Source organism: Poecilia reticulata, linkage group LG1, assembly GCF_000633615.1.
Source record: "Poecilia reticulata strain Guanapo linkage group LG1, Guppy_female_1.0+MT, whole genome shotgun sequence".
Classification (NCBI taxonomy): Eukaryota; Metazoa; Chordata; class Actinopteri; order Cyprinodontiformes; family Poeciliidae; genus Poecilia; species Poecilia reticulata.
Genome location: NC_024331.1, coordinates 28,040,174 through 28,064,255, shown reverse-complemented (window position 1 = coordinate 28,064,255; position 24,082 = coordinate 28,040,174). Strand labels below are relative to the sequence as shown.

Here is a 24,082-nt window from a genome sequence, read left to right as displayed (position 1 = left end):
CTTACAAAGGGCAGAAAGGTAACGTGCAATGCATAGAGTGAAACAGAAAAAGAAACAAGCGACTCTGTTCATCATGTGAGGTTGTGGCCAGAAGGGAGGGGGGTTCAAGGTCAACACAGGATGCACTAAAAATATGCATCATATTAAAAGAAAAGTATTTGGCCCGGTATTTTCAGACTTAATGACGCAGGTCTTAGTTGGACAGCACTCTGTACAGCATAGGCAGACCTAGTTAAAGGAAACTGCACCTTTTTTTCTTTTCAGCTTCAATTTTTTTTCTTGCACTTTATTTCTTGATTATGCAAAAAATAAATAAATAAAAGAAGGTCACTTTCTTTGGACCTTGACTATAAATAAAGGAAAAGACTTCTAGAAAAAGGCAAACCAAGTGATGAATTAAAAAATTATAAACCATTTTTCAAACTGATCAGATAATAGTTGATAGTTTTTGTTCTCTTTGCACTTCAGCACAGAAAGTGAGATAACAAATGTGTTTCCGAAGGAAAAGGGGAGGCAGAGACTCTCCAGTGACTCATCTTTAACTTTCATAACATTACTGATATTGCTCCACATGTGGTGGAAACTTTGACAAGAGTTTTTTTTCTTTTCGTTTCTGGGTTCATTGTGCAGGTGAAAAGGCAGGTCAACTAATTATTACGAAAAAATAAACCCATGCAGGTCCAATTTCTGCTTTCTAAAGGTTATTGTCATTATCAGTCCAGCAGAATTAGATTGGTAATGTTGAGCTTTTTAAATAATTTTAATGAAAGCATGTAAACATAGACCAGAGGAAATAGAAAGTCAGTGTTTAATGCTGCTGGACTGATGAGGCGTAGCAGAACAACAAAGCCCCTCCCTGCTGGTGCCTCTTCCTAAATGCCACACTGGGTCGACTCTTCATCAGCAGGCAGCAGAATTCATCATACATAATGTTCTGAGGAAGGGAATCCTAGTTGGAAGTGAGACGTGTGTGATTGAACGGAAATAGGCCTTGCGGGTGTGGACGGTTCTGTTCGATCTGATGGGCACAGAATCACTTTTCTCCCTTTTTGTTCTTGTCGTTCCATTTCCTCTCTACGCTGTTCTCCCTTTGCAATCATTTTGTTCCACTCTTCAACCCATCTCTCTGTTTCTCTTTCGGCCTTTGATTGTGTTACCCTCCACTGTCCTGTCTGGCCCTCCCTCTGCTTAACCCTTTTGTTTTGCTTCGCCGCTGCAGCTATGCACTTGTTCGGTTTGAACTGGCAGCTTCAGGAGAGCGAGAGCTACGGAGCGTTTGAAAACGGAGGAGGAGGAAGAGACACGACTCCCAACACCTTTGTGCTCTCTACAGACAATGGTGAGTTCAGCTGAACTTAAACGGTTTCCTCTTTGTTCATACAGGGAGACCAATTAACGATTCCATTTGAACTATACGAGAGATTTATTTGAAAAAACATCTGCCTGTTGTGTTGCAATTTTACTCATTTCTAATTGGTAATGATGGAACAGCTGTGATCTTTTCAGCCAGATCAATGCGTTTAATTGTTCCAGTTAAAAGAGAATGGTTTCTCTCCACAGTCGCCACATGCTTACGCAGGAGGAGGCATTGCTGTCAATTACAGAATGCCATTTCTGGGGCCATCTTACACCAGTTGCCATTATGAAATCAGATGACTTTGATTGTTTTGAATGATAATCAGCACTCAGTTGGACTCTAGGTACTTGAATCCAAATGTGACAATCTGACTGGATTACACATCTATTAGCTTCGCCTGTTTGGTTGGATGTTAACAGAAACAAGAAATAAGTGAATCACATGTTAGTAATTAAATGCATTTTAATGTCTGGAAGTGGTGAAGATAACTTGCAGCCATTCAAAGAGAGCATCAGAATGGGGACAAACAAATTCCCAAATTGTGCCATGTTGAAAGTAAATCTGCTCTCAGGTTTGCAGAACACAGGTCAGAAATTGGATAATATCCTGTGAGGAACTGCTGTGGATAAAAGGGGCAGACTGGTTGAAAATAACACAAACTCAACAGCAATCCAGGTTTGTTAGAAGGTCTTAAAACATTTCTGAAAGCACAACCTGTCAAACCTTAAAGCAGACGGGGTAGCGTGGTAGAAGACCACACCAGGGGCCCAGGGGCCACCACTGTTAACTAAAACAATAGCGGTTTGGAAAAGTGGTTCATGGTTCTATCAATCTCAATTCAGGTGAGACATTCAGACAGTGAGGCCAGAATTTGGTATAAACAACATAAAAACATGGCTCAGTTCTGCTTTGGATCAGTTGCTGTCCAGGATATTTCCTTTGCAGACAAGATGAGCTCTAAAAAAAATAAATAAAATACCACAACTTGACATCTGCTGATTGTGTCCATCCATTTGTACCCATCTTCTGATGCCTACTTCCAGCAGGATGAGGTACCATGTCATAAAAATCAAATCTCCAATCACAATTTTGAAAAATGTGCCAGAATTAAGGCAGTTCTGAAGCATGGGGGGTGTGGGAGGGTTAACTAAATATCAGCAAGGTTTACCTAACAAAGGGCAGGTAAACTTTATTAGGTTTACCTGCAATTCTTCCTTCTAAAAGAAAGAATCCAGTCCTTCCTTTCAGATGGACTGGATTCAATTGAAATACATTTGGAACAGTTTTGTTCTGCTGAATATAAGAGACTTGGAATGTGACATTTATTATGCAGAAGGATAATTGTTACCACATTCCCTTCTGCTGTCTTTCCTCTGTCATTATTAGAATTCACATCTTAATTGAATTGGTCAAAATAAAAGAAAAGACTAGAAATGAAACATCCAAGCATATTACACTAATTTCCCAGTAAGCTTTTTTTTATTGGATCACATAAAAGTTTAAAGACTCTGTATGAGAATTGGGTGATCACACTTTTACAATCACTTTCCCTGATGGGCAGAATATGCTGTGTTGCTTTGTAGATTATTTTTTCCATCCAACATGTCTGAAGTTTGACAGAACCAGAACTGATGCCTCTATATGCTTTACATTAAATGCGTTTTTATCTGCTTTAAGCAGGTTCTCAGCTGGGTGTGTTTTTGACTTTGCAGGCAAGATGTTTCTTCTAGAGAACAACACCATAGATACGGGAGAGTCAGACGTGGGGAGGCGAGTCATACAAGACGTCCCGCCAGGTTCGTTTTCACAGCCGTCAGTGTTTCTGCAGTGTGACTGATGCAGGTTCTGTGTATCTGAATCAGTCTGATTGTTGGACCAGTAGCTATCTGAAAAAGTTTTGCCATTGCCAGATGATCAGTTGAACCTTTACCAGGAAAACCAAGACCCAAAATGAGATGTGTACTTTATGGAAGAGTGATATACCCGGGCATGGCGTAGCAGAAAACCGTGACTTCCATCCCAGAAGTCTCAGTTCACACACTGTGCTTTACGGCAACGTGGCGCATACTACAAAAACGTCACAAGACAAAATTCTATTCATTTAAAGATGTGACAGCAGCTTAATTTTCCATTCTTTTAGTCAGTTATCACTTATCAGTGATAAACATCTAACTAGTTACACACAGTTTGTGTTATTTAATTAAAACCTTGAAGTATGTGTGATTCATTACAGCTATTATAGCAAACTTGTAATTAGAAGTTGTCCATCATCACAAATTGCATTAAACTGAATTATCTTCTGTAAGTTTTGTAAACAAAGTTTGTTGCCTTTCTCACTGTGGGGACTTGAGGTTGACCTCATGCCGTGACGACACACTGATCTAATAATGACTTGAGAATCAGATCAAGATAGAAGCTCTTTCCCTCCCAACGCGAGAGGATTTCATCTCACCAAGTTCCTGATTTTAACCGTTTGTGCTGTGAGAATATGGTTTAACGTTAACATATCGTCACCAAGATTGATTCAAATTTAGAAAAGTTATTCAAATATAACTCCATGAAGTTAGTCACATTACTTTGATAAAGTAGGTTTTAAAGAAACCTACCCAACATTAGTGAGAAATAATAACTTTGGCCCTGTTGATCTGCCTTAAACAAAAGGATTATAAAATCATTCCCAACAAGAAACATGCAAATAAGAAAAAATCACATTCTGTGATAATTAAACCATTAAGAGTATCTTTGCTTTTTACGACCCTTTTCTCAATATTTTGTTCTTTTAAATACTGTCGCCACAGTTTGATATGTGAATCACAGTCAAATGACTTTTCCTTTTTGTTTCCTATCCAAGGTGTGTTTTGGAGGTCCCAGCTGTATATTGACCAGCCTCAGTTCTTGAAATTCAACATATCAGTCCAGAAAGATGCTCTGGTTGGGGTGTACGGACGGAAAGGCCTCCCACCATCACATACTCAGGTTGGTCACCTGGAAACCTCAGACATTAACGGACCCGTCCTGTAAAAACTGTTTTGCTCGCATGTGGTGGTGAAATGTGTTTACGCTGCTTTAGACCGAGCCTGATTCTGTCTCAATAAAAAACACTTGAGGATTTAAAGGAAAAAAGTTAGACCTTCTGCCAAGCTTCACGTCGTTCCTGCCTAAATGATTCTTCATCTTCACCTCAAATCAACAGCTATACGTTTGAAATGTCAAGAACAATGAGTGTTTCAATTGAGATTGAACCCAGATACTCATCAAAGCTAGCGCTATAATGGACAAAGCAGGCTAACACAACATTAGCTGCTGGAATGGCTCTGACCTCAGTTTATAATCTGCAAACTGTGCTTAAAGCACCGTGTCAGGAAACCAGCCAGTTTATATAAGCGCTACCATTTTTAGACAAAAGCAGTGATCAAACATCCAATCAGATTTGTGTCGGGAACACGCTGATGGCTACAAGAAATGTCAAGTTACTTTTTAACATGCTGAGCGTCATTTAACCAAAACTTAGCGGGGATGTTTGTATAAATATGTTTGAATTTGGATTGAATCATTTGACTGTGTGGGGATTAGAGAAAATCCACATTAAATCTGAGAGCAATCAAACTCTTCAATCCTCCCTTCTCAACGTTTGTTGAAGATTTTGTATGCAAAATTTTCACTCTGCTTACATTCTAACATCTCTCAAGACTTCCAGTGTGAAAAATTATGGGATTTGATTTCACCTCTTTGAAAGTATGGAAAAAAATACAATAAAAGTGTATAAAATATGTCTTTATAATTCCTACCCAATTACTTAAATCTCATGTCCTACATTCCTTTTTTGTGTCCTTGCTTCCTCTCTTGCTTCCTTCTCTTTTGCCCATCTTTCTTTTTTTATTTCATCCTTGTATCATTTCAATCTTCCTTACTCGTGACCCTTTTTTGCTTTATTTTTTTTCATCATTTTCTTATTTCTTTCCCTTCTTCTTTGTGACATCACTTTTTTTCTTTCCATCTTTTCTATCTTTCCAGTTGTCCTTCCCTTCGTTAGTCCTTTTTTCCTTTGGTGTTTTACCTTTCTGTCCTTCGTTGTGTAAAAAGCCCAGGTCTGTCCCTTGTGCTTGTCCCGTTTTTTGTCCCTCATCTTCCTCTTTTTCCCCCCTCAGCCCTTTCTTTCATACATGTCCTCCCTTCATTGTCTTTTCTTTCTGCCCTTCACTGAAAATGTGACAGCGGAGCTTATGGTCTAATTTGGGTTCTCCACAAAGACGGATCAAATCCACACTAGAAAAACACAAAACTGCTTATGTTTTTAATGCTTCGTGTTCTAGATGGTTTGCTTTAGTGAAAGACATTTTAAAACATTGAATCATCTTACATATGTGCTTTGAGTTGTGCTATGATTGAGTAAAACTGAAAGAGGAAACATTAAACTGTGTTTCCTGATTTAGTGGATTGGAACTCCAGGGATGTAAGGCTGCAAAAGCAAAGTTCATCTACATTTCAGCCTTTGGAAAAAAGATTAGCATTCCTATCGGTGTTAGTGTGCTTCTTCTCCATTTCCCACACTTCTCCTGATTAGAGTCATGCTGTGCGTTAGGGAAGAAAAGGGATTTTATGGTTACTTGTGTTGCCGTGTTTGCGATGAAAACTCAAACAGAAATGTTGACGCAGAACATTGTAAATGACTGTATGCTACTGATCTGACTATAAAAACGAAGCAAAATGAAACACATTTGAAGGAGACTTAATCAGTACTTCACTTAAAGCTGAACTTCATCTGGAAGAGATTAAGGGTGTTACAGTTATGCTGGTCATAACCCTAAACTAAGGTAACTGCCAAATAATTACCTCCTCCCCCTTTCTTCTTGTCGAGCCTGGATTCTGTCTCAGCTGACATTGGATATGAGCCAGTGTACACCCTGGATAGGTCTCCATTTCACCACATGGCCATTACAGGCAGACACTCACCCACGCACACCGACATGCAGGGACACAGGAAACTCCCAGTCCACACAGAAAGACAGGCGTAGTCACAGCCGGAACCATCCGATGTGCAGGAACGGGTGCTAATCGCTTCATCTGTGTCCCATCGCTCCACCCAGGTGCCACGAGCAATGAGGAGTAGGAAAAGTTGGTGTGAGTTCGTCATTATAACGGTCACATTTCGAAACTGCTTCAAGAAAGAAATCATGTTGAAGATGGGAGCGAAGCAGCGGAAACCTCAGCGACGGCTCGATCTGTGTGTTTTCATCTGTATGTCTCACAACGATTTCGCCACATCAGAAAGATGACTGCCGCTGATTTGATGCCGTGAACAAACATCCAAGCCTTCAGTGATTCATTCGACCTTTCATTCGTTTAACACACACCAGAGCTTCTTTTTTTTTTTTTTTTTATAAATAAAATAACACTTTCTCTCTCAAAATGTCAAACCTTCCAATCTTTTAACTGAGTCCAGGTTAAATGTGTTATGTGGTTTTAGTTAAAAGGGAAGCTGAACAGCTTAATCTGCCTCTTTATTTGATGCACTTACATCTGTGTGTGGCCAAAAATAGTTTCCCGCAGCGCCACTCCTAATTCAGTGTTGGCTTATTCCTAATGGATAAATAAGCATATATACGACCTTGCCCTCACCAAATAGTCAAGTTCTCATTATTCCTTCTAAGTTTGCAGATTTAAGCTTTTAAATATAAAACTTTCTTAAAATAAACTTAACAGTTTCCATCTGCTTTGAACTTTTTGATCCAAAGATTTAAACCAAAAGAAATGTTGCTTTTGAATGAATTCACACGCAAGTAAATGCGCAGCTAGTCAAACCCAAAAGCACCGAAGGCATAATAAGTAAACCTTTAGAGAAGCAAATCAGTTTAGTGTTTGATGCCATATGCATAAATGGATTTAGGTTTACAGCAATGTTCGATATACTTCATCTCCAGCTGTGCTTTTTTGCTGAGGGGCCTTAGTTGCAATTAGATCCACATTTCTTGAAAGACACGTTTCATAGTTATATTTTGTAGCTATTTGTGGGTTTTTTATAAATTGCCTGATGTAAGTTTGAAATGTTCCATCAGTGGTGGCACTGCTCTGGCCTTGAGGCAAGAAAACCACAATACTAAAACCCTAATGTTTTAAAGATGGAGCGATGGAGGTACGGGGGAACGCAGTTTTTCTCCTCTTTGTTAACAGATTCTCCTTTGTTCTTGGAGCCCAGCTCATCATGGCCGCTTTACGTTCCGGTGGTGGAAACGTGATTCTCGCAGGGGACTCTCGGTTGCTTCAGAGTTACTGCGACTGCTTCTTTCACAAGTGACACGCCTTGTCCTTAGTGATATCTGTTTTACTGGTTGATGTGTCATTGTCAAAGTAATGCAGTTTAGTTCATTTCAGTTGTATTTATATCGCATCAAAACACAAGACAAGATGTCTCAAGGGACTTTGCAGCACAAAACAAGTCAATTCTCTATCTAATTCAAGTGCTGTGAAAAGGATTACTTGAGTTTCCTTTTTTTGGCACACATAAATGTTTAAGATCATCAAACACACTTTATTGTTAGACACAGAAACCTGAGTAAATACAAAAAGTAGTTTTAAAAGGATGATATAATTTTCTAAGGGGTGAAAAGCTTTCCAAAGTAACCTCGCCTTGTGAGAAAAAGTTATTTCCTCCTAAATCAAGTAAGTGGTTCTGCCAGCCTTGCCAGCAGCAGCTGCCATCGAGTGTTTATGAGAAGTGGTAATAAGTGGTTCACATCACTGTGGAGACATTTTTATTCCTCTCTTTGTTGCAGAATTTTTTTAATGAATATTTTTGGGTTTTTCATGCGCTTGCATTCAGAGGTGGACTTCCTGGTTTGTGTTGAATTATTGTCCTGAATCACCCAAGGTCACGATCTGATGGCTGGAGACTCTCCCTGTGAACTGTTGAGAATAGATCAGAGTTCTCGGTTCCATTAGTTACAGCAGAACATCAAGATCCCAAAACTGCAACGTATTTGACTGTCAGCATGATGTTTTTTTCCAAAGTGTTACACCAGATGTAGCAGGACAAGAATCTTCCAGAAAGTCCCACTTTTATGTCATCACAGAATTTTGCCTACTCTCTCCTTCTTGTTGTTACATTAACAGTGGCCTTACCTGACAGAAGTGATGCTGCAGTGCTTTCAATGTTGACCAGATTTCTCCTATGAGTGATCAACACATTCTGGGAGTAGCTCTGTTAGGCAAGCAACTCCTGGAAAGCTTTTCCACTGTTTCATGTTTTCTCCATTTGTGGATAATGACTCTTAGTGTTTTTCCTTTGGGTCTCAAAGCCACTGAAATAAGTGTGATGCCCCTTACAGACTTATAGATGCCTGTGACTTTGTTTCTTATGTGCTCTTGGATCATTTTTGTATTTACTCAGGTGATCAGGCACTCAGGTTTGAAATTAAGTTTTATGTGAAAGTTTAAAACATTGAAATGTGACAAAAACCGCAAAAGTAAAACAAATCTGTTGAGTAAGCATTTAACACCAAATTCACAAATAAATTAAGTCCAGATTGATTCAGTTCATTCTGATACAATTCATCCTACAGTAGGAGTAAACTATGGTTCAGTTAATCCAGCTATAATACAATACAATGAGACAAATGTGGTTATGAAATGCCAGTTAATAATAAGTTTTCTCTGGAAGCCCTTTGAATTGAATTGACTAATTAACTTTGCAGCAATCCCACATTCTATAAATAAGCTATGGATAAGCAGCCATCTGCCTTCACTGACTGGAAGTTAAGGGGGAACCCAGAAACCATGGCAGCACTGGGCCATGAGTACATTCACTGGGAAAGAAAAGGAGAAGACAAAGCCTTTGGAAGCAAACACACAGAGTAGAGAGAGTAAAAAGTTGTAAAAACAGGTGGTGGAAATGTCCTCCAGCAGTTGAATCCCATACCAGCATAGCTCCAGAAATAACCCAACCTAATGGTAACCTGAGCCAGTCTAACTACAAGATTTATCAAAAAGGAAAGTTTTAATCCTAGTCTTAAAAGTAGACAGGGTGTCTGCCTCATGGACTAAAACTGAGAGCTTTAGCTGCTATTTTAAACCAGGAATCATTGGTAAACCTGCAGTCAGGCAGGGGAAACTATCTTTCTACACTCTGCTGATGCAGTTATAAGTCCAGCTAGAATTTTGACCATATCCTTATTTTAATGTGTATCTTCCAGCTTAAACCTGCATGTCTTAATGCAAACGTAAGCATTTAAGTTGATGTATAAGTACTTGTTTAGAGGATTGTGTGGAGATCAACACCTGAAAGTAAGGTGTGCATTATTATTAGGCAGCTTCTACTCTAAAGGCAAAATGACGTACACAAAAAGAGATTTATCTAACCTGGGAAAGTACATCCCATCCATCCATCCACCTGCCTATACCCATTTATCCTTGCCGAGTCGTGGGGGGATCATACGTATCTTCATTGATCATTGGGCAAGAGGACAAGGCAACACAGAGACACACAGGACAAACGAAACACAAAATGACAACGTAGAGAGGGACACATTAACTTAACCATGATTTTGGACAGTTTTAAAAAGACCATGGTCTTTGTATGCAGGGCAGTCCTCCATGGCATGTAGTTAATAACTCCACTGTGTGTCTAACCAGAGTGAGTAACTTGCTAGGTAGTTTTAACCCTTTATCTCAGCTGATAAATCCTCTTCTGGCTGGTTTGGTTGAGATTATCTGAGGTTTTCAGAAATGATGACAGAGCTACAGATTATGATGTTCCAGAAACATATGTCGCCTTGGTCAGACTGTGATTTATCTGTGTTCCTTAAATAAAACAGAACAGCCACTGTCATGAGCCAGCTTCAATTCCCACAGCAAAGAGACTCAAACCATGCGTAAAAGTTAGAAAACAATGGTTTGTCTTTTCTAAATATAGAATACCAGATCAAGATGGTTCCATGCTGAAGTTTAGAGCTAAAACAAATCAATGGTATCATTGAGTCAGTCATCAAATACGCTTAAGGGAAAGCTAACTTTTCCACAGTGTTTTGATGGGAAGATTCACTGCAAATATATTTTGATATTAGAAAGATGTTGCTGACTCAACTGGCCAAATCAATGTTCATCTGTTTCTGACTCGAAAGCATAAACACGCCAGCAGCCCTTCAGATCAGACGGAAAAAACACAAAACATGCAGCTTGCAAGAATTCCTCAAAACCTCACTTCTTTCCTTTCTTTCATACAGCCCGGGTCACCAATTTTCTTTGTGTAATTTCTTTTTGGTTTCTGGTTTGTAACTGAGACTCTTTCCAAGAATCACATTTTTGATGTGAATCACCACTTGGTACAATTCCTATTCAGATCCATCCATCCATCCATTTTCTTACACCCGTGCCCCTTATTGTGGTTGGGAGGGTTGCTGGTTCCTCTCCAGCTAGCGTACCGGGCGAGAGGCGGGTTCCCCCTGGACAGGTCACCAGTCTGTCGCAGGGCAACACAGAGACACACAGGACAAACAACCATGCACACACACACACACACACACACCTAGGGACAATTTGGAGAGGCCAATTAACCTGACAGTCATGTTTTTGGACTGTGGGAGAAACCGGAGTACCCGGAGAAAACTCACGCATGCACAGGGAGAACATGCAAACTCCATGCAGAAAGACCGGGGCCGGGAATCGAATCCAGAACCTTCTTGCTGCAAGGCAACAGCTCTTCCTATTCAGATATTTAGGTCTAAATTCAATCCAACCCTTTACATTCCAGCCTAGTCATTCTCTCACATTCAGATTCAAGTACATGTAGTACAATACAATCCCATTTACTGTGTAGCAGTTAAAGTCAGTAGAGAATGTAATGCCATTTGGTAAAAACTTGTTTCTCTAAAGAAGCCCAGCTCATTGTATCGAGACACTTTGCAGCAATCCCTTCTCAAACATGTGGTGATGGTGAAAACTCTCTCATACAGCAGACCAAGGCTCCCTGTGATTGGCCTTCAGCACATATAAAACGACTCACACAATTCAACACACCCTCTCATGCTTTGACATATTCCGCTGATGAATAAGACTCTTAATGTAAATCCCATTTAATTTTTTTTTTTTAATTAATCTTAGCAGTTTGTGTTCTTTAATTCAGTCACTGCCATCCACCATGAGGCAAAAACCACTGACATATAATCACTAGTCTAGTCCAGTTGGGTCAAAGTGCAGCCAAGTCTTTTATAGTGTGCTATAAAGTCCAAATTGCTCCTGTTTTTGGATCTTCCTCTCTTCCTCCTATCTTGGGGCTCCAGGTTGTAACTATTTTTTTTTTTTTGCCAGATTTACTTCTGGTGTCCATAGAAAATATCCTCTCCCAAAACAGCTGGTTTGTACATCATCAAAAATATACAATTGAGACAATTGTTTAAAAATGTTTTATAGTTCCTTGTGGGTGTCATTGTTTTCCACCGTCTTTGTAAAGGAGCACAGATTTGGCATTGCTGATAAAAGTTTGTTTGTTGAATCACTAGAGCTGCAGATATTACTTACTGTATCTCCCCACTGCTTGTTCACAGTGCTGCTCAGATTGTTTAAAGACTTCATTGTTTCTGGTAATCCTAAATATCTTGAGATAGCAGATCATCTGCAGTGTCCAAGCCATTCAGTTGAGTTTGGTAAATTTATTTCTTCTTCTAAACAGTTGATTTGTTCCTGATATGTTCATGTTACTAGCAAACACCTTCACAGACTGCTTTGCATTTCAGGCCCTCAGACCATATACATGTTGGATGATGCTGATGATCTCACTGGACACTCCATAGTGTTGGAAAACCTTCTGCATTGTGTTTCTATCAAGGTTATCCTATGCCGTCATAGGTCTATGAAGTCATTGTAGAAAGAGAACCTCCAGTCCAAGAGTTCTTTCATTTAAAAGCAAAGTGATGCAGTTTGTTTCTCACTGGCTGTTTCATGTTGAAAAGCATCTGGCCTACCTTATATCCTTTGTTCTAAAGTTTACATACAATTATTTGGTATTTGATAGAATTACTTTTTGGGTCAAACATTTTATTCCACCCCAATATGCTATTCTCAGGCTTGCACCAATTCCCCCTTTTTCTTCTAAATGCAACAGTGGTCATTATGGCCAATCACTTCCGTTTTAATTTAATCAGAACATTGGACAGGTCTCCAAAACTTAACATATTTGTCCCTGAATGTCCATCATGGTGAATGATGCTTGTTTTTCTATGTGTTTGTGTCTTCCAGTATGATTTTGTTGAGCTGCTGGACGGCAGTCGACTCATTTCCAAAGACAAGCGAGCGCTCAGCGACGCAGACTCTATGTATGCGTACATCGCCGGTTTCCACGAGGAGGAGGCTGGCGCTCGACACACGCGGTCCGTCAACGTGCTGGAGGCCGGCTTCATCCAGTACCTGGACACAGGAATCTGGCATCTGGCATTTTACAACGATGGACGAAACACAGAGCAAGTCTCCTACAATACGATCGTCATAGGTAGGATCCATGTGTGTGTTGATGAGTACTGTGCGCCTTTGAGTTTTGTTTACTTGGCTTTTTGTAAACTAACCTTTAAGTTTTGAGTATATTTTTTATTTCAATGAGTGATGGCAGCCTGCAAAGAATTGTTTTAGGCGAATGTTGAAGGATCCTCCGCAATCTGTCTCTCATTCTCCCATTGAAGTGCATACAAGAGGTCATGGGGGGAATGTCACACAAACGTCTCATCTTCTGATTAAATATCTACTTAACTGCTGATCGAAGCCCACTTATGCAATGCTCACTGGAACCTGCTGATTTTATATTGCAGTGGCACAATGGAGGATTTCTGCTTTAACATCCCAAAACCCAAAATGCCACAGGAATAATACAATGTATTGTTCCTATTGTTCTGGTAAGCTTGTTCCAAAGCTGCCTCAATGATGTAAAGGCTGAATTTATTCTTGTGTAGCGCTCTTCTGCTACAAATGTGAGCTGAATTCACATCCCCCGCATGAGCTAGAGGGGTCACCAACTCCAGTCCTCAAGGGCTACCATCCTGCAACTTTTAGATTCACCTCTGCTCCAAAATGTCTGAATTTCCTCACCAGCATTCATTCCTCTCTGCAATAGGCTGGAAATGAGCAGTTTATTTGATCCAGGTGTGTTTGAGCAGAGACGCATCTAAAAGTTGCAGGACGGTAGCCTTCGAGGCCTGGAGTTGGTGACCCCTGAGCTAGACCGTGTTCATCTCACTTTTCATAAGCAAGTCTTAACTTACATGTGGGCAGATTTCGCTTGACGGTGTTTGAAATCAGCATTTAATCAGTGTTAATGTGATAAAACTGACTTTTTAGTTTTAAAACCAAATATTGTATAGAATACAAAACAACAGACTAAATATTTCCTGTTTTCAGTGGCATAGGATTCCTCATGTAATTTCTATTTACTGACTGCCAAAATATTGAGAGATTTTTTAAAACCTTTTTTGTAATGCTGATGTGTCTTTGGTCATCCTGCTGAATTTCAGTCGGTCATTGATTATTTTTTGAACAGAAGAAAATTGTTCACTTCCCGTTTTTATGTGAATGTTGTCCAAGTGTCTTTGATTCACTTACTGTCTTCAGTAAGAGATTCTTATTGGACCTGCACTCTTTGAATATTATGAAAAATGCTCTTTCATCTGAAATATTTGAAGCAACAGCTTCCTTATATTAGAGGTCATTTTAATGCAAATGGGGGTAAGCATTGCACAAGAGTACAATCATTTCTGCTCATTCTTTACAGCAATCAGTCTGCTAATTACTGACACATAGATTTTAATTGGACTTTTCTTGCAGCTTTTCCTGAGGGTATGATAAGACTATAATCAAAATCTTGCAGCAGTGCAAATATAAATATAAGTAAATTCTGCTTTTTGTTACAAAGTAAGTTGATGTGGTTATCTGCACAATATTCTGAAATCATAAATTGCCAGCACAAAAACTGAAACCACAAACACAAGATGTGCCATCTGCTGATTGCAGACTGTATACTGTATGTGCTCTCCGATTATGTGCATGTGTGCCACTCGTACACATATGCAGCTGTGTTTTTTTGAAACACACACACACACATTTACAGGTCTTCATGGCCGGTTGTACTAGTCACATAAGAAGAAAAGGAGCCAGCGAGGCAGCAGGATAATTGGATTTTTAAATGTGTTGATGGGGCCGACTGGCTGTAACAACAGCAACCACAGACGATCGGTTCTCTATGCAGCTTCACTCTGTGCATGTTATTTCTTAAAATATTCAGTTTCATTTCAAATCTACCTAATAAATTTTCACAACTAAATTCTCCCTTTCTCTTTCTCACTCTCTCTCTCTCTTCCTCATATTCACTTAATCAGAGTCAATTATGGAGTGTCCTCAGAATTGTCACGGAAACGGTGATTGTCTCTCAGGAATATGCCACTGTTTCCCGGGATTTCTGGGGCCTGACTGCTCTCGAGGTAAATGCTCATAGAAAAACACTCAGCCACCCACAGAGAAGCGGTTATTGTTCCGAGATTGTTATCCCAGCAGTAAACGTGACCCGCGCACTCCGAAGGCTCCGTCGGCCGCTCTGTACACTCGCCTTTCCATTTTCACAGCCTTCATGTTCCCTGGGTTGGGGATCAACTTACCGCATATTATTTTAGACACACCTGTTTATATCTTTTTGCATAGCCTAAAGCCAAATGCAACCTCATATATCAGAGGTCAAAGGCACCCCACAGCTACTTTATGAAATATCAGGAAACTTTGCAGCAAACTCGTCTTGTTCTTTTTATTTGTGTAGCCTGGACAATAATCTCCCCTTATGCTTTTATTAAAAAGACAGTGCTGATATAAAAGTGGAGGAGAGCGGTTACAGGAGCCCGGCTGTCACAGGAGGAAGAGACCAGAAATAAAAATTGTGTTTTTTCAGGTGCAACAGTGCTTGAAAATAGGACAGTGTCAGAAAGTGTCTTGGGCTGATGTGTGGGGGATTATAATAGAAAATAATTGGTGTGTTGAGCATTGTTTGGCGCCGGTGTTTTCTGGCCTTGTTTTTACCCTGGATTCATCAATCAAGTAAGCAAGCTGTTCGCATCTCAAAGGAATAATAGAATTATTTTACTCACACAATAAAAAAAGGTAACTATAAATATTCAGACAAAAGCTGCCCAAGGCCCCTGGAGCTGTTTATTCCGTTTAAATCATAAATTATTCAGATTTTGACTAATTGCAGATTTCGTTGGTTTACAAAATTTTGTTCAGGAGGAGGTGATTTACCGCCCGACTAAGTCGTCTGTCTCCATGTATCTGATTTTCAGCTGCCTGCCCGGTGCTGTGCAGTGGGAATGGCCACTACTCCCGCGGCCGCTGCCAGTGCTACAGTGGGTGGAAAGGCACCGAGTGTGACGTCCCGTCCAACCAGTGCATTGACATCAACTGTGGAGGACATGGCATCTGCATGATGGGAGCCTGCATCTGCAACACTGGTTACAAGGGAGATAACTGTGATGAAGGTAGGAAAAAAAGACCACCAAGGCAGTGGGTTTGTTGCTGATTAATTTATTGGTATTTGTATAGATAAGTAATAAATGTTCAACTTAAAGCAGCAGTGTGTAACTTTTATTTAAAAAATAAATACATATGTAATTGCTGAAACTGTCACTATGTTATGACAGCATGGTATGACACTGATAACCTGTGAAGAATTTGAGCTCCTCTTCCTTCTCCCAGAGAATGGTCTTAGCGCTGTCAATCATGCTCATGTATCTCTACTACACTACAGTGACTTCCCGCCGGTAGAGCCTGCCTTGGATTATAAGTCTATTTAGCATAGCTACCAGTGACAGGAAATAAGTGGTTTTCCTGGAATGGTAATTTATTGATCTGTTATTAGCACATTTAGCAGCGCTTACACAAGGTTAATTGACAGCTAAAATGCTCCTCCTGGCTCTGGTTGGTTGCTTTTGACTGGGAGTGGTTCATTTCTTCAGATGGCAATAGTCGCATAGAGAGGAGATCGACTTTTTTTACAGATTGTCTCATATTACAATATAGTGACAGTTTCAACACATTTTTAAAAATAAAAGTTACATACTTCAGTTTTAACGTAGAGAACAACTATCATGAGTTTTCGCATAAGAACTTGAAGCATTCTGCTGTTTGACATTGTTGAGGGGAATCTACCTCACAGCAGATCTTTGAAAACCCGCATCCAGACTCTGCTCAGTGCTCGAGTGCATCAGTTTGTGAGCCGTTCCTAACTCGCTTAACAGGCAAACCATGGAATCATTTTCTAGACACGCTCAACAAACGAGATCTTTACTGAAGACAACGTGCGAAGGCCAACATCAAGGTGGGCCAGAGTGGAAAAGACAGAACGTACTTCTTTCTTCTCAGCATTTAACAGCGATGCTCCCCCTCAGACTCTTTACCAAGCTGCAGCAGAGAACACTGGTATTCAGCTGCTTGTTACACTGGGGAAATTACATTACAGTGTGGGCACCTGCCTTGCTTTTCTAATGTTATTATGAACATAGGATGGGTTTTAAATCCCCCCGCACCTTCGTCAGTGTGCCCACCCCTCTAGTAAAACACAATCGTGAAGTTTGTCGATCACGCTGTAGGTCTAAATCTTATATCTGGTCTGCAAGCCTAAAGAAGGGAAGTGGAGTAGCATTTCATCTGTTGCCAGGCAGACAGCCACTCTCAAATTTTAAAACACCCCCTGAACTTCGCCATACTTCATTACAACCAAAGACTTCACTGCAAAAACTGTGTATGGAAAAAAATAATTTATGTATTCTGTAAGCACAGCAACCTAAATGTACCAGCATCAGCATTTAGTGAGAAATGTTTGGCGTTAGGCATGTTATGACTAAGATGTATAATTTTGAAGCTGGTATGCCAAGTACTGAAACAGTGAAAGGTTGACCATCCCGCCTGATGTGTAACGAGGTTACCAACGATGCACCTGTGGTGATGATAATCAGCCTCAGCTACCTGAGTGTCTATTTTTAACAGGGACAACGCCTCATCCACACATCCTGATGCTCTGGTGTTCACAGGCTTGTCACCTGACAAAGACAGAAGAGACACGTTAAGGTCTCCATGGCAATTCCTAAAATATTCTGTACGGCCAACATAGAGTGTGTTCTGGACCCGGGGATCGGCTTGCGATTCAGAATCTACTTCAGCTAGCTGAAGATCAGACAGCCCTGCAGAGAGTGGCCAAAGTAGCAGAGTGCTGCTGCATCAGATTAGTCCTAGCATCCCTGCAGGACATTTTCCTCCAACACTGCAGGACCAGAGCAATTACAATCATTAAGCAAATCTGTTTTCTGCCTGCTGAACTCAGCCGAATGGTTCCTGTGCCTGATGACTTGAACTGCGAGAGCACATTAAAGCTTGTTGCTACAGATTATTAGGCTTCTTTATCAGAATGTGTCCAACAGCCACAAGCATCGTAGGAACTGTTAACCACTTTGCTTTGTGTGATATTTTGTTAATAGCTGTCATAATAATAATAATACCATTAGCTCTCATCTTTTCTGTAAGGACTTTATCAATGTAAAATGACAATTTAAAGTGTTAAACTTATTTAAAAAAAGATGCCAGTTAAACATTCTTAAGTTTATGAAGGTTAGCATTAGCCCACCTAGGTGCTTTCCAACCCCTGGGTGGGATAGAGGTGCATTGTTAATGTAATTAATCCCTTGTTAGTTTTCACCTTTTCTCCCTACATGAATTTGACCACCCAGTGGCTAAATACATAACAGTGCAGATTTAAAGCTAATAATCTGAATGACCTATGCACACCTGCTTGAGTTACCCCTGCTGAAAAGTAGCTTATTAAAATGATAATGTTCCAGCTCAAATTAATTTACTCTAATCTGACATACAATTACACATCAGTGGTTACACTGCAGTTGCTAAAAGCTTAGACAAGCTACACGGTGTACATTACAGCAATTTAATCGCAGCCAGTTGACACTAATTTGGCATTCGCGGCACATACGGCGCGCTACGCAGGTTCACAAACCGACGGCAGAGCGACTTTATATTCAAATCTTTAGAGTGTATAAAAGCAGACATAATGAAGATCATTTATATGAGCGGTGAAAGCCGTTTTGGGTGATGAGGTGAGTTGGGTTTATAACTGGATGTGTTGTCTCTGCGTTCTTGACAGCATTGATTAAGCATTTTCATTTAATCGCATTTTCTCAGGTCTGTGTTCATAAATGCAACAACATGCACAGGAGCCTGACTTCTAACACCGACCCAGCTTCATTTGCACTTCTCCTAAGCCACTGAGCCACACAGTCGAGTCACTCTGGGCAGCACCTTGGTCGTAAGGCTGATTCAAATCAGTGCTCTCTCTGTTAGCTACAGATGTAATTTTTAATTGTTATTGCCATTTTTCTGCAATGTCAGAAAGTTTAAATGAGCCCTTAAACAAGAAGGAAAGTTTGTTGTGCACGTTTCCTCTGTTATGCTGCCGTTCTGTGTTTAACAACAGACTTTGCAATGTCCTGGAAGTTTCTTGCAGGTTTCCTGTGGAGGTTAGCATTTCTGTTTGATCACAAACAGAAATAAACCGACTTTTAATCAGGAAATTAGCATTAACGGAACAGTTTGTGTAAACAAGAGTATCCAAGTTCAGGATGCAAATTACTTGAAACTCCTAACATTTATTACCTCTAAAATCCAAATATCAGGACCAGGATCTCTGATAAACGGTTAAAACCACCTTCACACTGTGATGTGCATTGGATTTTCTGCAGCTTATAGAAATAATGCTGCTTTTATTAAGTTACCTACACATCTGATACTATAATAAATTATGATCCACAGCCAAGCCAGACGTCCGCAGGTTTTTTGAGATAAGTTATGAATTTAAATAATTTTTTTACATTATTCATGTCAGTTGAAAAGTTTTGCTCAATAAACAAACAGGACAGTGATTGAAGGGTTGTACAACAGCAGCCAAAACAAGCCAATCAGAGACCAGGAATAGACATAAAAAGACCCTAACAGATCGAGTCATTTTGTATTAGCGTGGTGACCTAAAGTTTTCAGCTCTGCATCCTGCATCTTCATGTCTCTATCTGGGATGTGCAAATTGAATAATCAACTGGATGAATGTGCTCAATTTTACTTTATTTTTTTATGTCTGTAGTTAAGTAACGGTTCAACAAGCAGAGCAGATTTAATCACAGTGACATGACATGCAGAAGCTAAATTTGCACATTTAATTTTAAAATTCCGTGTAACGTGTCCATCACAAGTGTAGCGTTTGTCTTTTCAGGAAAACTAATCTCAAACTGTCTGAAAATACACAAATCACACCCTGGCAATGAAAGGTGCGTTTTATCCAAGTATGCAAAGCGTGTTTGTGTGCTGGTGTTTTTTTTTTATTCTTTTTACATTTTAGGCTGACAGCTGGAAAAGATTTTCACCGATATCTACTCTCTTGCTTAAAAAAAGAACTCATGTTCTTGTTAAAATATTAAAGGAAAAATAAAACTCCTGCACCACTCTTTCTCAGGAGCGTCTGTTAAATTATCAACCCCTTCTCCCCATCTGTCTGCAGTGGACTGCATAGACCCCAGTTGTTCGGCACATGGGGTGTGTATCCACGGCGAGTGCCACTGTCAGCCGGGATGGGGCGGAGCCAGCTGTGAGATTGCCAAGGCCTTGTGTCCGGACCAGTGCTCTGGCCACGGCACCTACAACGCAGAGACCAGCACATGTGCCTGCGACCAGAACTGGACGGGACCAGACTGTTCTCTAGGTGGGATCATTTCCAATGAACCGAAGTCTACAGATAAACAAGTGTGCATTAAATTCCATTACTGCGCTACTTCACAGACTATCCACATTAAATCAGATGTTGTCGTTTTGTTCTGTGTAGCTTTTGCAGTACCACAACTATGAAGTGGTGTATTTCTGGGATGTTTAGATAATAGCATACACAAAGACAAATTTTGCAGTATGATATGTGCATAATGTGATCAGAAGCTTGCAGTCCTAACAGCCTGAGGCAGAAAGCTGCGTCTCTGGTGGTTCTGCTTTTGATGCTGTGGTACCGTTAGCCGGATGACGACGGTCCCAGAAGTTCATGGAGAGGGTGTGAGCGATCTCTGGCACTAATCAGAGCTCTGTCCCCGCTGCGGTTCTGAAGCAGATCCAAGATGGAGGGAAGGGACTCTACAATGACTCCCTCAGCTCTTTTCACACGATATTTCTCAGACGTTTTAAAGAGCCATGTTAACATAACATGGAAGTAATGTAACAAATATGATCATAATTAATAAGCCAGTGCTAGACATGCAACAATAAATAAAAAAGATGTGGAAAAAAGTGCAATTTACTTGTACCTTTGTACATACATACACACACACACACACACACACACACACACACACACACGCACACACACACACACACACACACACAGCTGTAGTGACATTTTTAACTTTGATTCAGACGTCACAGTGTTGGGCTTAAGATGCTTTGCCACGATTAATGTGTGAAGTTTGGTGTCAACTTGGAAAGATGAAAACGGTTCATACTAATTTTGATCTGAATGAGTATCTTAAAAATCCAAAATGTTCCGATTATATTTGAAAATTAAATATTTTTACAACCCTAACATCCACGCAGGACAGACTTGATGTGAGAGAACTGAAGTGTTGAGGTGAAATTTTCTGGTAATGGTTGAAGCGAGTTAGCAAAGGAAGGCAGTCAAGTGTAACGGAGAGCAGCATAAAAAGTAGCTTAAATGTTTTTCTGGCTTTTATGTTGAGCTTTTTTTTTTAATTCCAGGAATAAAACCTGGATGCTACTTTTTGTTCTCTGTTAGCAACAGGATTAGAGGAAATATACCTTCTCATGCAGCCGTTATCTATTCCACATCTTTAAAAGTAGGTAAAGATCAATTTTATTTTTTAAAATCTGCATCATTCCTGACTTGCTGATATGGTCATTTGTCACTGATGTTGTGCCACAGCGCTCTCGGCTCATTTCTGAAAAGGTAGCCAGGTTTAATTTCAATGTAATGTTAAGCTTTTTTTACTTTTATCAGGACGATTACTTCAAATATGCTCTCTGCAGTTTGGAGACGGAGAGAGGAGAAGCAGTAAAAAGGGAGATAAAACGGAGGAAAACTGAGGAAGAATGCAGATCAGTAACAGATGGCATGACATAAAAACAAACAAGAGGAAGGGAGTGTGTACGCGCGCTCTCACTTCTGTTTGTGTTGCCTCAAGCTGTTATAGCAAGTATTGTCAAAACCATCAAGCACACATCCAATTAAGTGTTGTGTCTTAGTAGCATGCACACGTGCATACATCCTGCACTGATACAATATTACTTTTGGTGTGCTGTTGACCTTTTCCTCAGGATCTGTCAAAACATTCAAATACGCAGCCATCAAACACACGTGTGGATAGATGCATCGACATTCAACCTAAGGCACTTCAGTCCCTTATCAGAGTTTAGCAGTGTGCCGTATAATCTCTCTTTCTTTGACGCGGACTCGCAGAGACAGCCACGCTAACGCAGGCTGACTGTGGGAGAGCCACATGGCCGCTCACAAACACAGCTGAGTTCACACTGCCGTGCTTTTGTTTTATATCAAGCTTTTCCTGACCAGGCTTTCATTTGGCCGTTGGATATAAACACACACACACACAAACCAAAGGGAAATCGCAGACAGTAAAAGTAGCGCATAGCTTCAGTTCCCAGACTCAGCCAGTCCTGACCTCTGGCCTGCACAAGGTCTCACAGTCTGCTGTCTGCATGACCTCTACGTCCAGGAGCAATTACAGATGTTCCACCCAGGATTGGAGTTTTTTTGCCCAAAACATTCTAAAAAACTGGATGGTGTTATTGGATTGGGACAAATTGGACAAGCTCATTGTGTTGTTCTGATCATTCGTGAACAATTTCAGGGTTATCCTGCTGAAAAAAAACAAAATGGTCATAATTGTTTCCATAAAGTATTTTGTCAGCGTTAATTCTGTTTACAATTTGTTTGTTTTTTTTATTATCTCACGGTTTGTTTATTCAGAAACATGTATGTATAGATTGGAACAAGATGAATATCAGATTCTACTATACCTTTGAAGTATGTTTGTTGCATTTTGTGTTTATGGGACAAACATTTTTAAAATTTACTTTGTAAATGTTCAACAAGACACGTTTTTGCTGTGATGTCACAATTTATTTTAGACCGCCTAGAAACTGCCAGTATTTTTGCACGTTGATCAGGAAAACGTTCCACATTTTGACCAAACCACCCACACACCTTGAGTCAGCTGTAGTTGTCATGCCAGGACACTAGATGGCGCTGCGATTTTAGCATGTCATCGAACACGCATACGCTTTTGACTCTTATCTTCCACTTAAAATCGCAAAAAGTGACCTGTCTCCCATGAACGAAGGCTCAGGTAGCACATATATCCCTTAACAGGAATAGTGTTCAACTCAACAGGCTATGAAGCATAAGACGGTGCTTTCCGCCACTGTTTTTGTTGTTAACAGAACCCTGAGTACTTTCGCTCCACCAGAGTACTTCACACCTCTGCGGAGGACGTTACAGAAAAGTTTCACTCAGAGATCTGGTTTCAAAAAGTGCCAGTGTGAGAAACGTCAGAACTTCAAGGTCAAGTAATCACTAGCCAAGTTAATCAGGAAGTAGATTGGGCTGCTTTCATTTGCATTCAGTGACCGCTGCATTTGGCATGCAGAGAACATTAAATATTCATCCGGGTAGACTGAGCCTCTGCATAGCATTGCATGGGACTGAGTTATTATTGAATCTTTGCCACCTCCGGTTTTTTGACATCTCCAAAAATACTGGCTGGAGATTAAATTCTGTATTCTTCAGTATCGAGTGTGTAGGAAGAAAGGCAGTGTTGCGGTGTTATTTACCTAAGCAGGGAAACATAAGACAGATATGCAATAGCTTACGGCTTGCGGCATTCATCTGAGTAATGTGTGTGACTTTTGTGTGGGAGTTTTCATCTTTATCATGCTGAGCTTTGTGTTTTGAACTTGCAGAGGTCAAACTGTTGCACATGTTGTCTTTGCTTTGTATGATATCTATGCGATACTTTTTTCCTGCAATTCCCTGTTGCCTCTTTAAGTATTTAGTGGGTTTGTAGTACAACTTGAATAGAACATATCAGCCTCAATATTATCTGCACTCCAAATAACTGAAAATAACAATTGGACAGGCCAGTTTTTGGGACTTATCAATATAAAATCGCTTAAGATGTTAGAATGCAACTATATTTGTAGAGGATATATGTTTGATTTAATTTCACTTATCGGTAAATACTCCATCCATCTATCAATTGGCTGTTCCTGCTTATTCATGGAGAGCTGTGGGGGTTGGTGCCTATTGGTCATTGGTTGAGAGGTGCACTCTGCACAGGTCCCCATTCCATTACAGGGCAACACAAAGACACACAGGCCACACCACACACATTACACACACACACACACTCATACCCAAAGGCAATTTAGAGAGACCAATTAACCTAACAGTCAATGTTTTTGGACTGTGGGAGGAAGCCGGTGTACTTGGAAAGAACCCACGCATGCAAAGGACATCCAAACTCTACGGAGGCCAGGATTTGAACCCAGGACGGCTTTGCTATAAGGCAACAGCCAATAGTGGCATCGTGCAGCCCTGGTTAATACTCTCCAAAATTATTTATTAAAGTCGGTGTATATATA

At 40.2% G+C, this 24,082-nt stretch overlaps 1 protein-coding gene across 14 annotated transcripts in view; it reads left to right on the top strand.

Annotated features, from left to right (window-relative positions):
- The window catches only part of tenm3 (teneurin transmembrane protein 3), a 549,164-nt gene that overhangs the window by 434,327 nt on the left and 90,755 nt on the right, over positions 1-24,082 (top strand). For all 14 annotated transcript variants that reach the window (XM_008419232.2, XM_017305071.1, XM_008419253.2 and 11 more), the window contains 7 exons: positions 1,220-1,339; positions 3,070-3,153; positions 4,209-4,333; positions 12,587-12,836; positions 14,710-14,811; positions 15,658-15,852; positions 19,929-20,129. In XM_008419232.2, the coding sequence (XP_008417454.1) occupies positions 1,220-1,339; positions 3,070-3,153; positions 4,209-4,333; positions 12,587-12,836; positions 14,710-14,811; positions 15,658-15,852; positions 19,929-20,129 (1,077 nt within the window). The remainder of the gene's footprint in view (positions 1-1,219; positions 1,340-3,069; positions 3,154-4,208; positions 4,334-12,586; positions 12,837-14,709; positions 14,812-15,657; positions 15,853-19,928; positions 20,130-24,082) is intronic.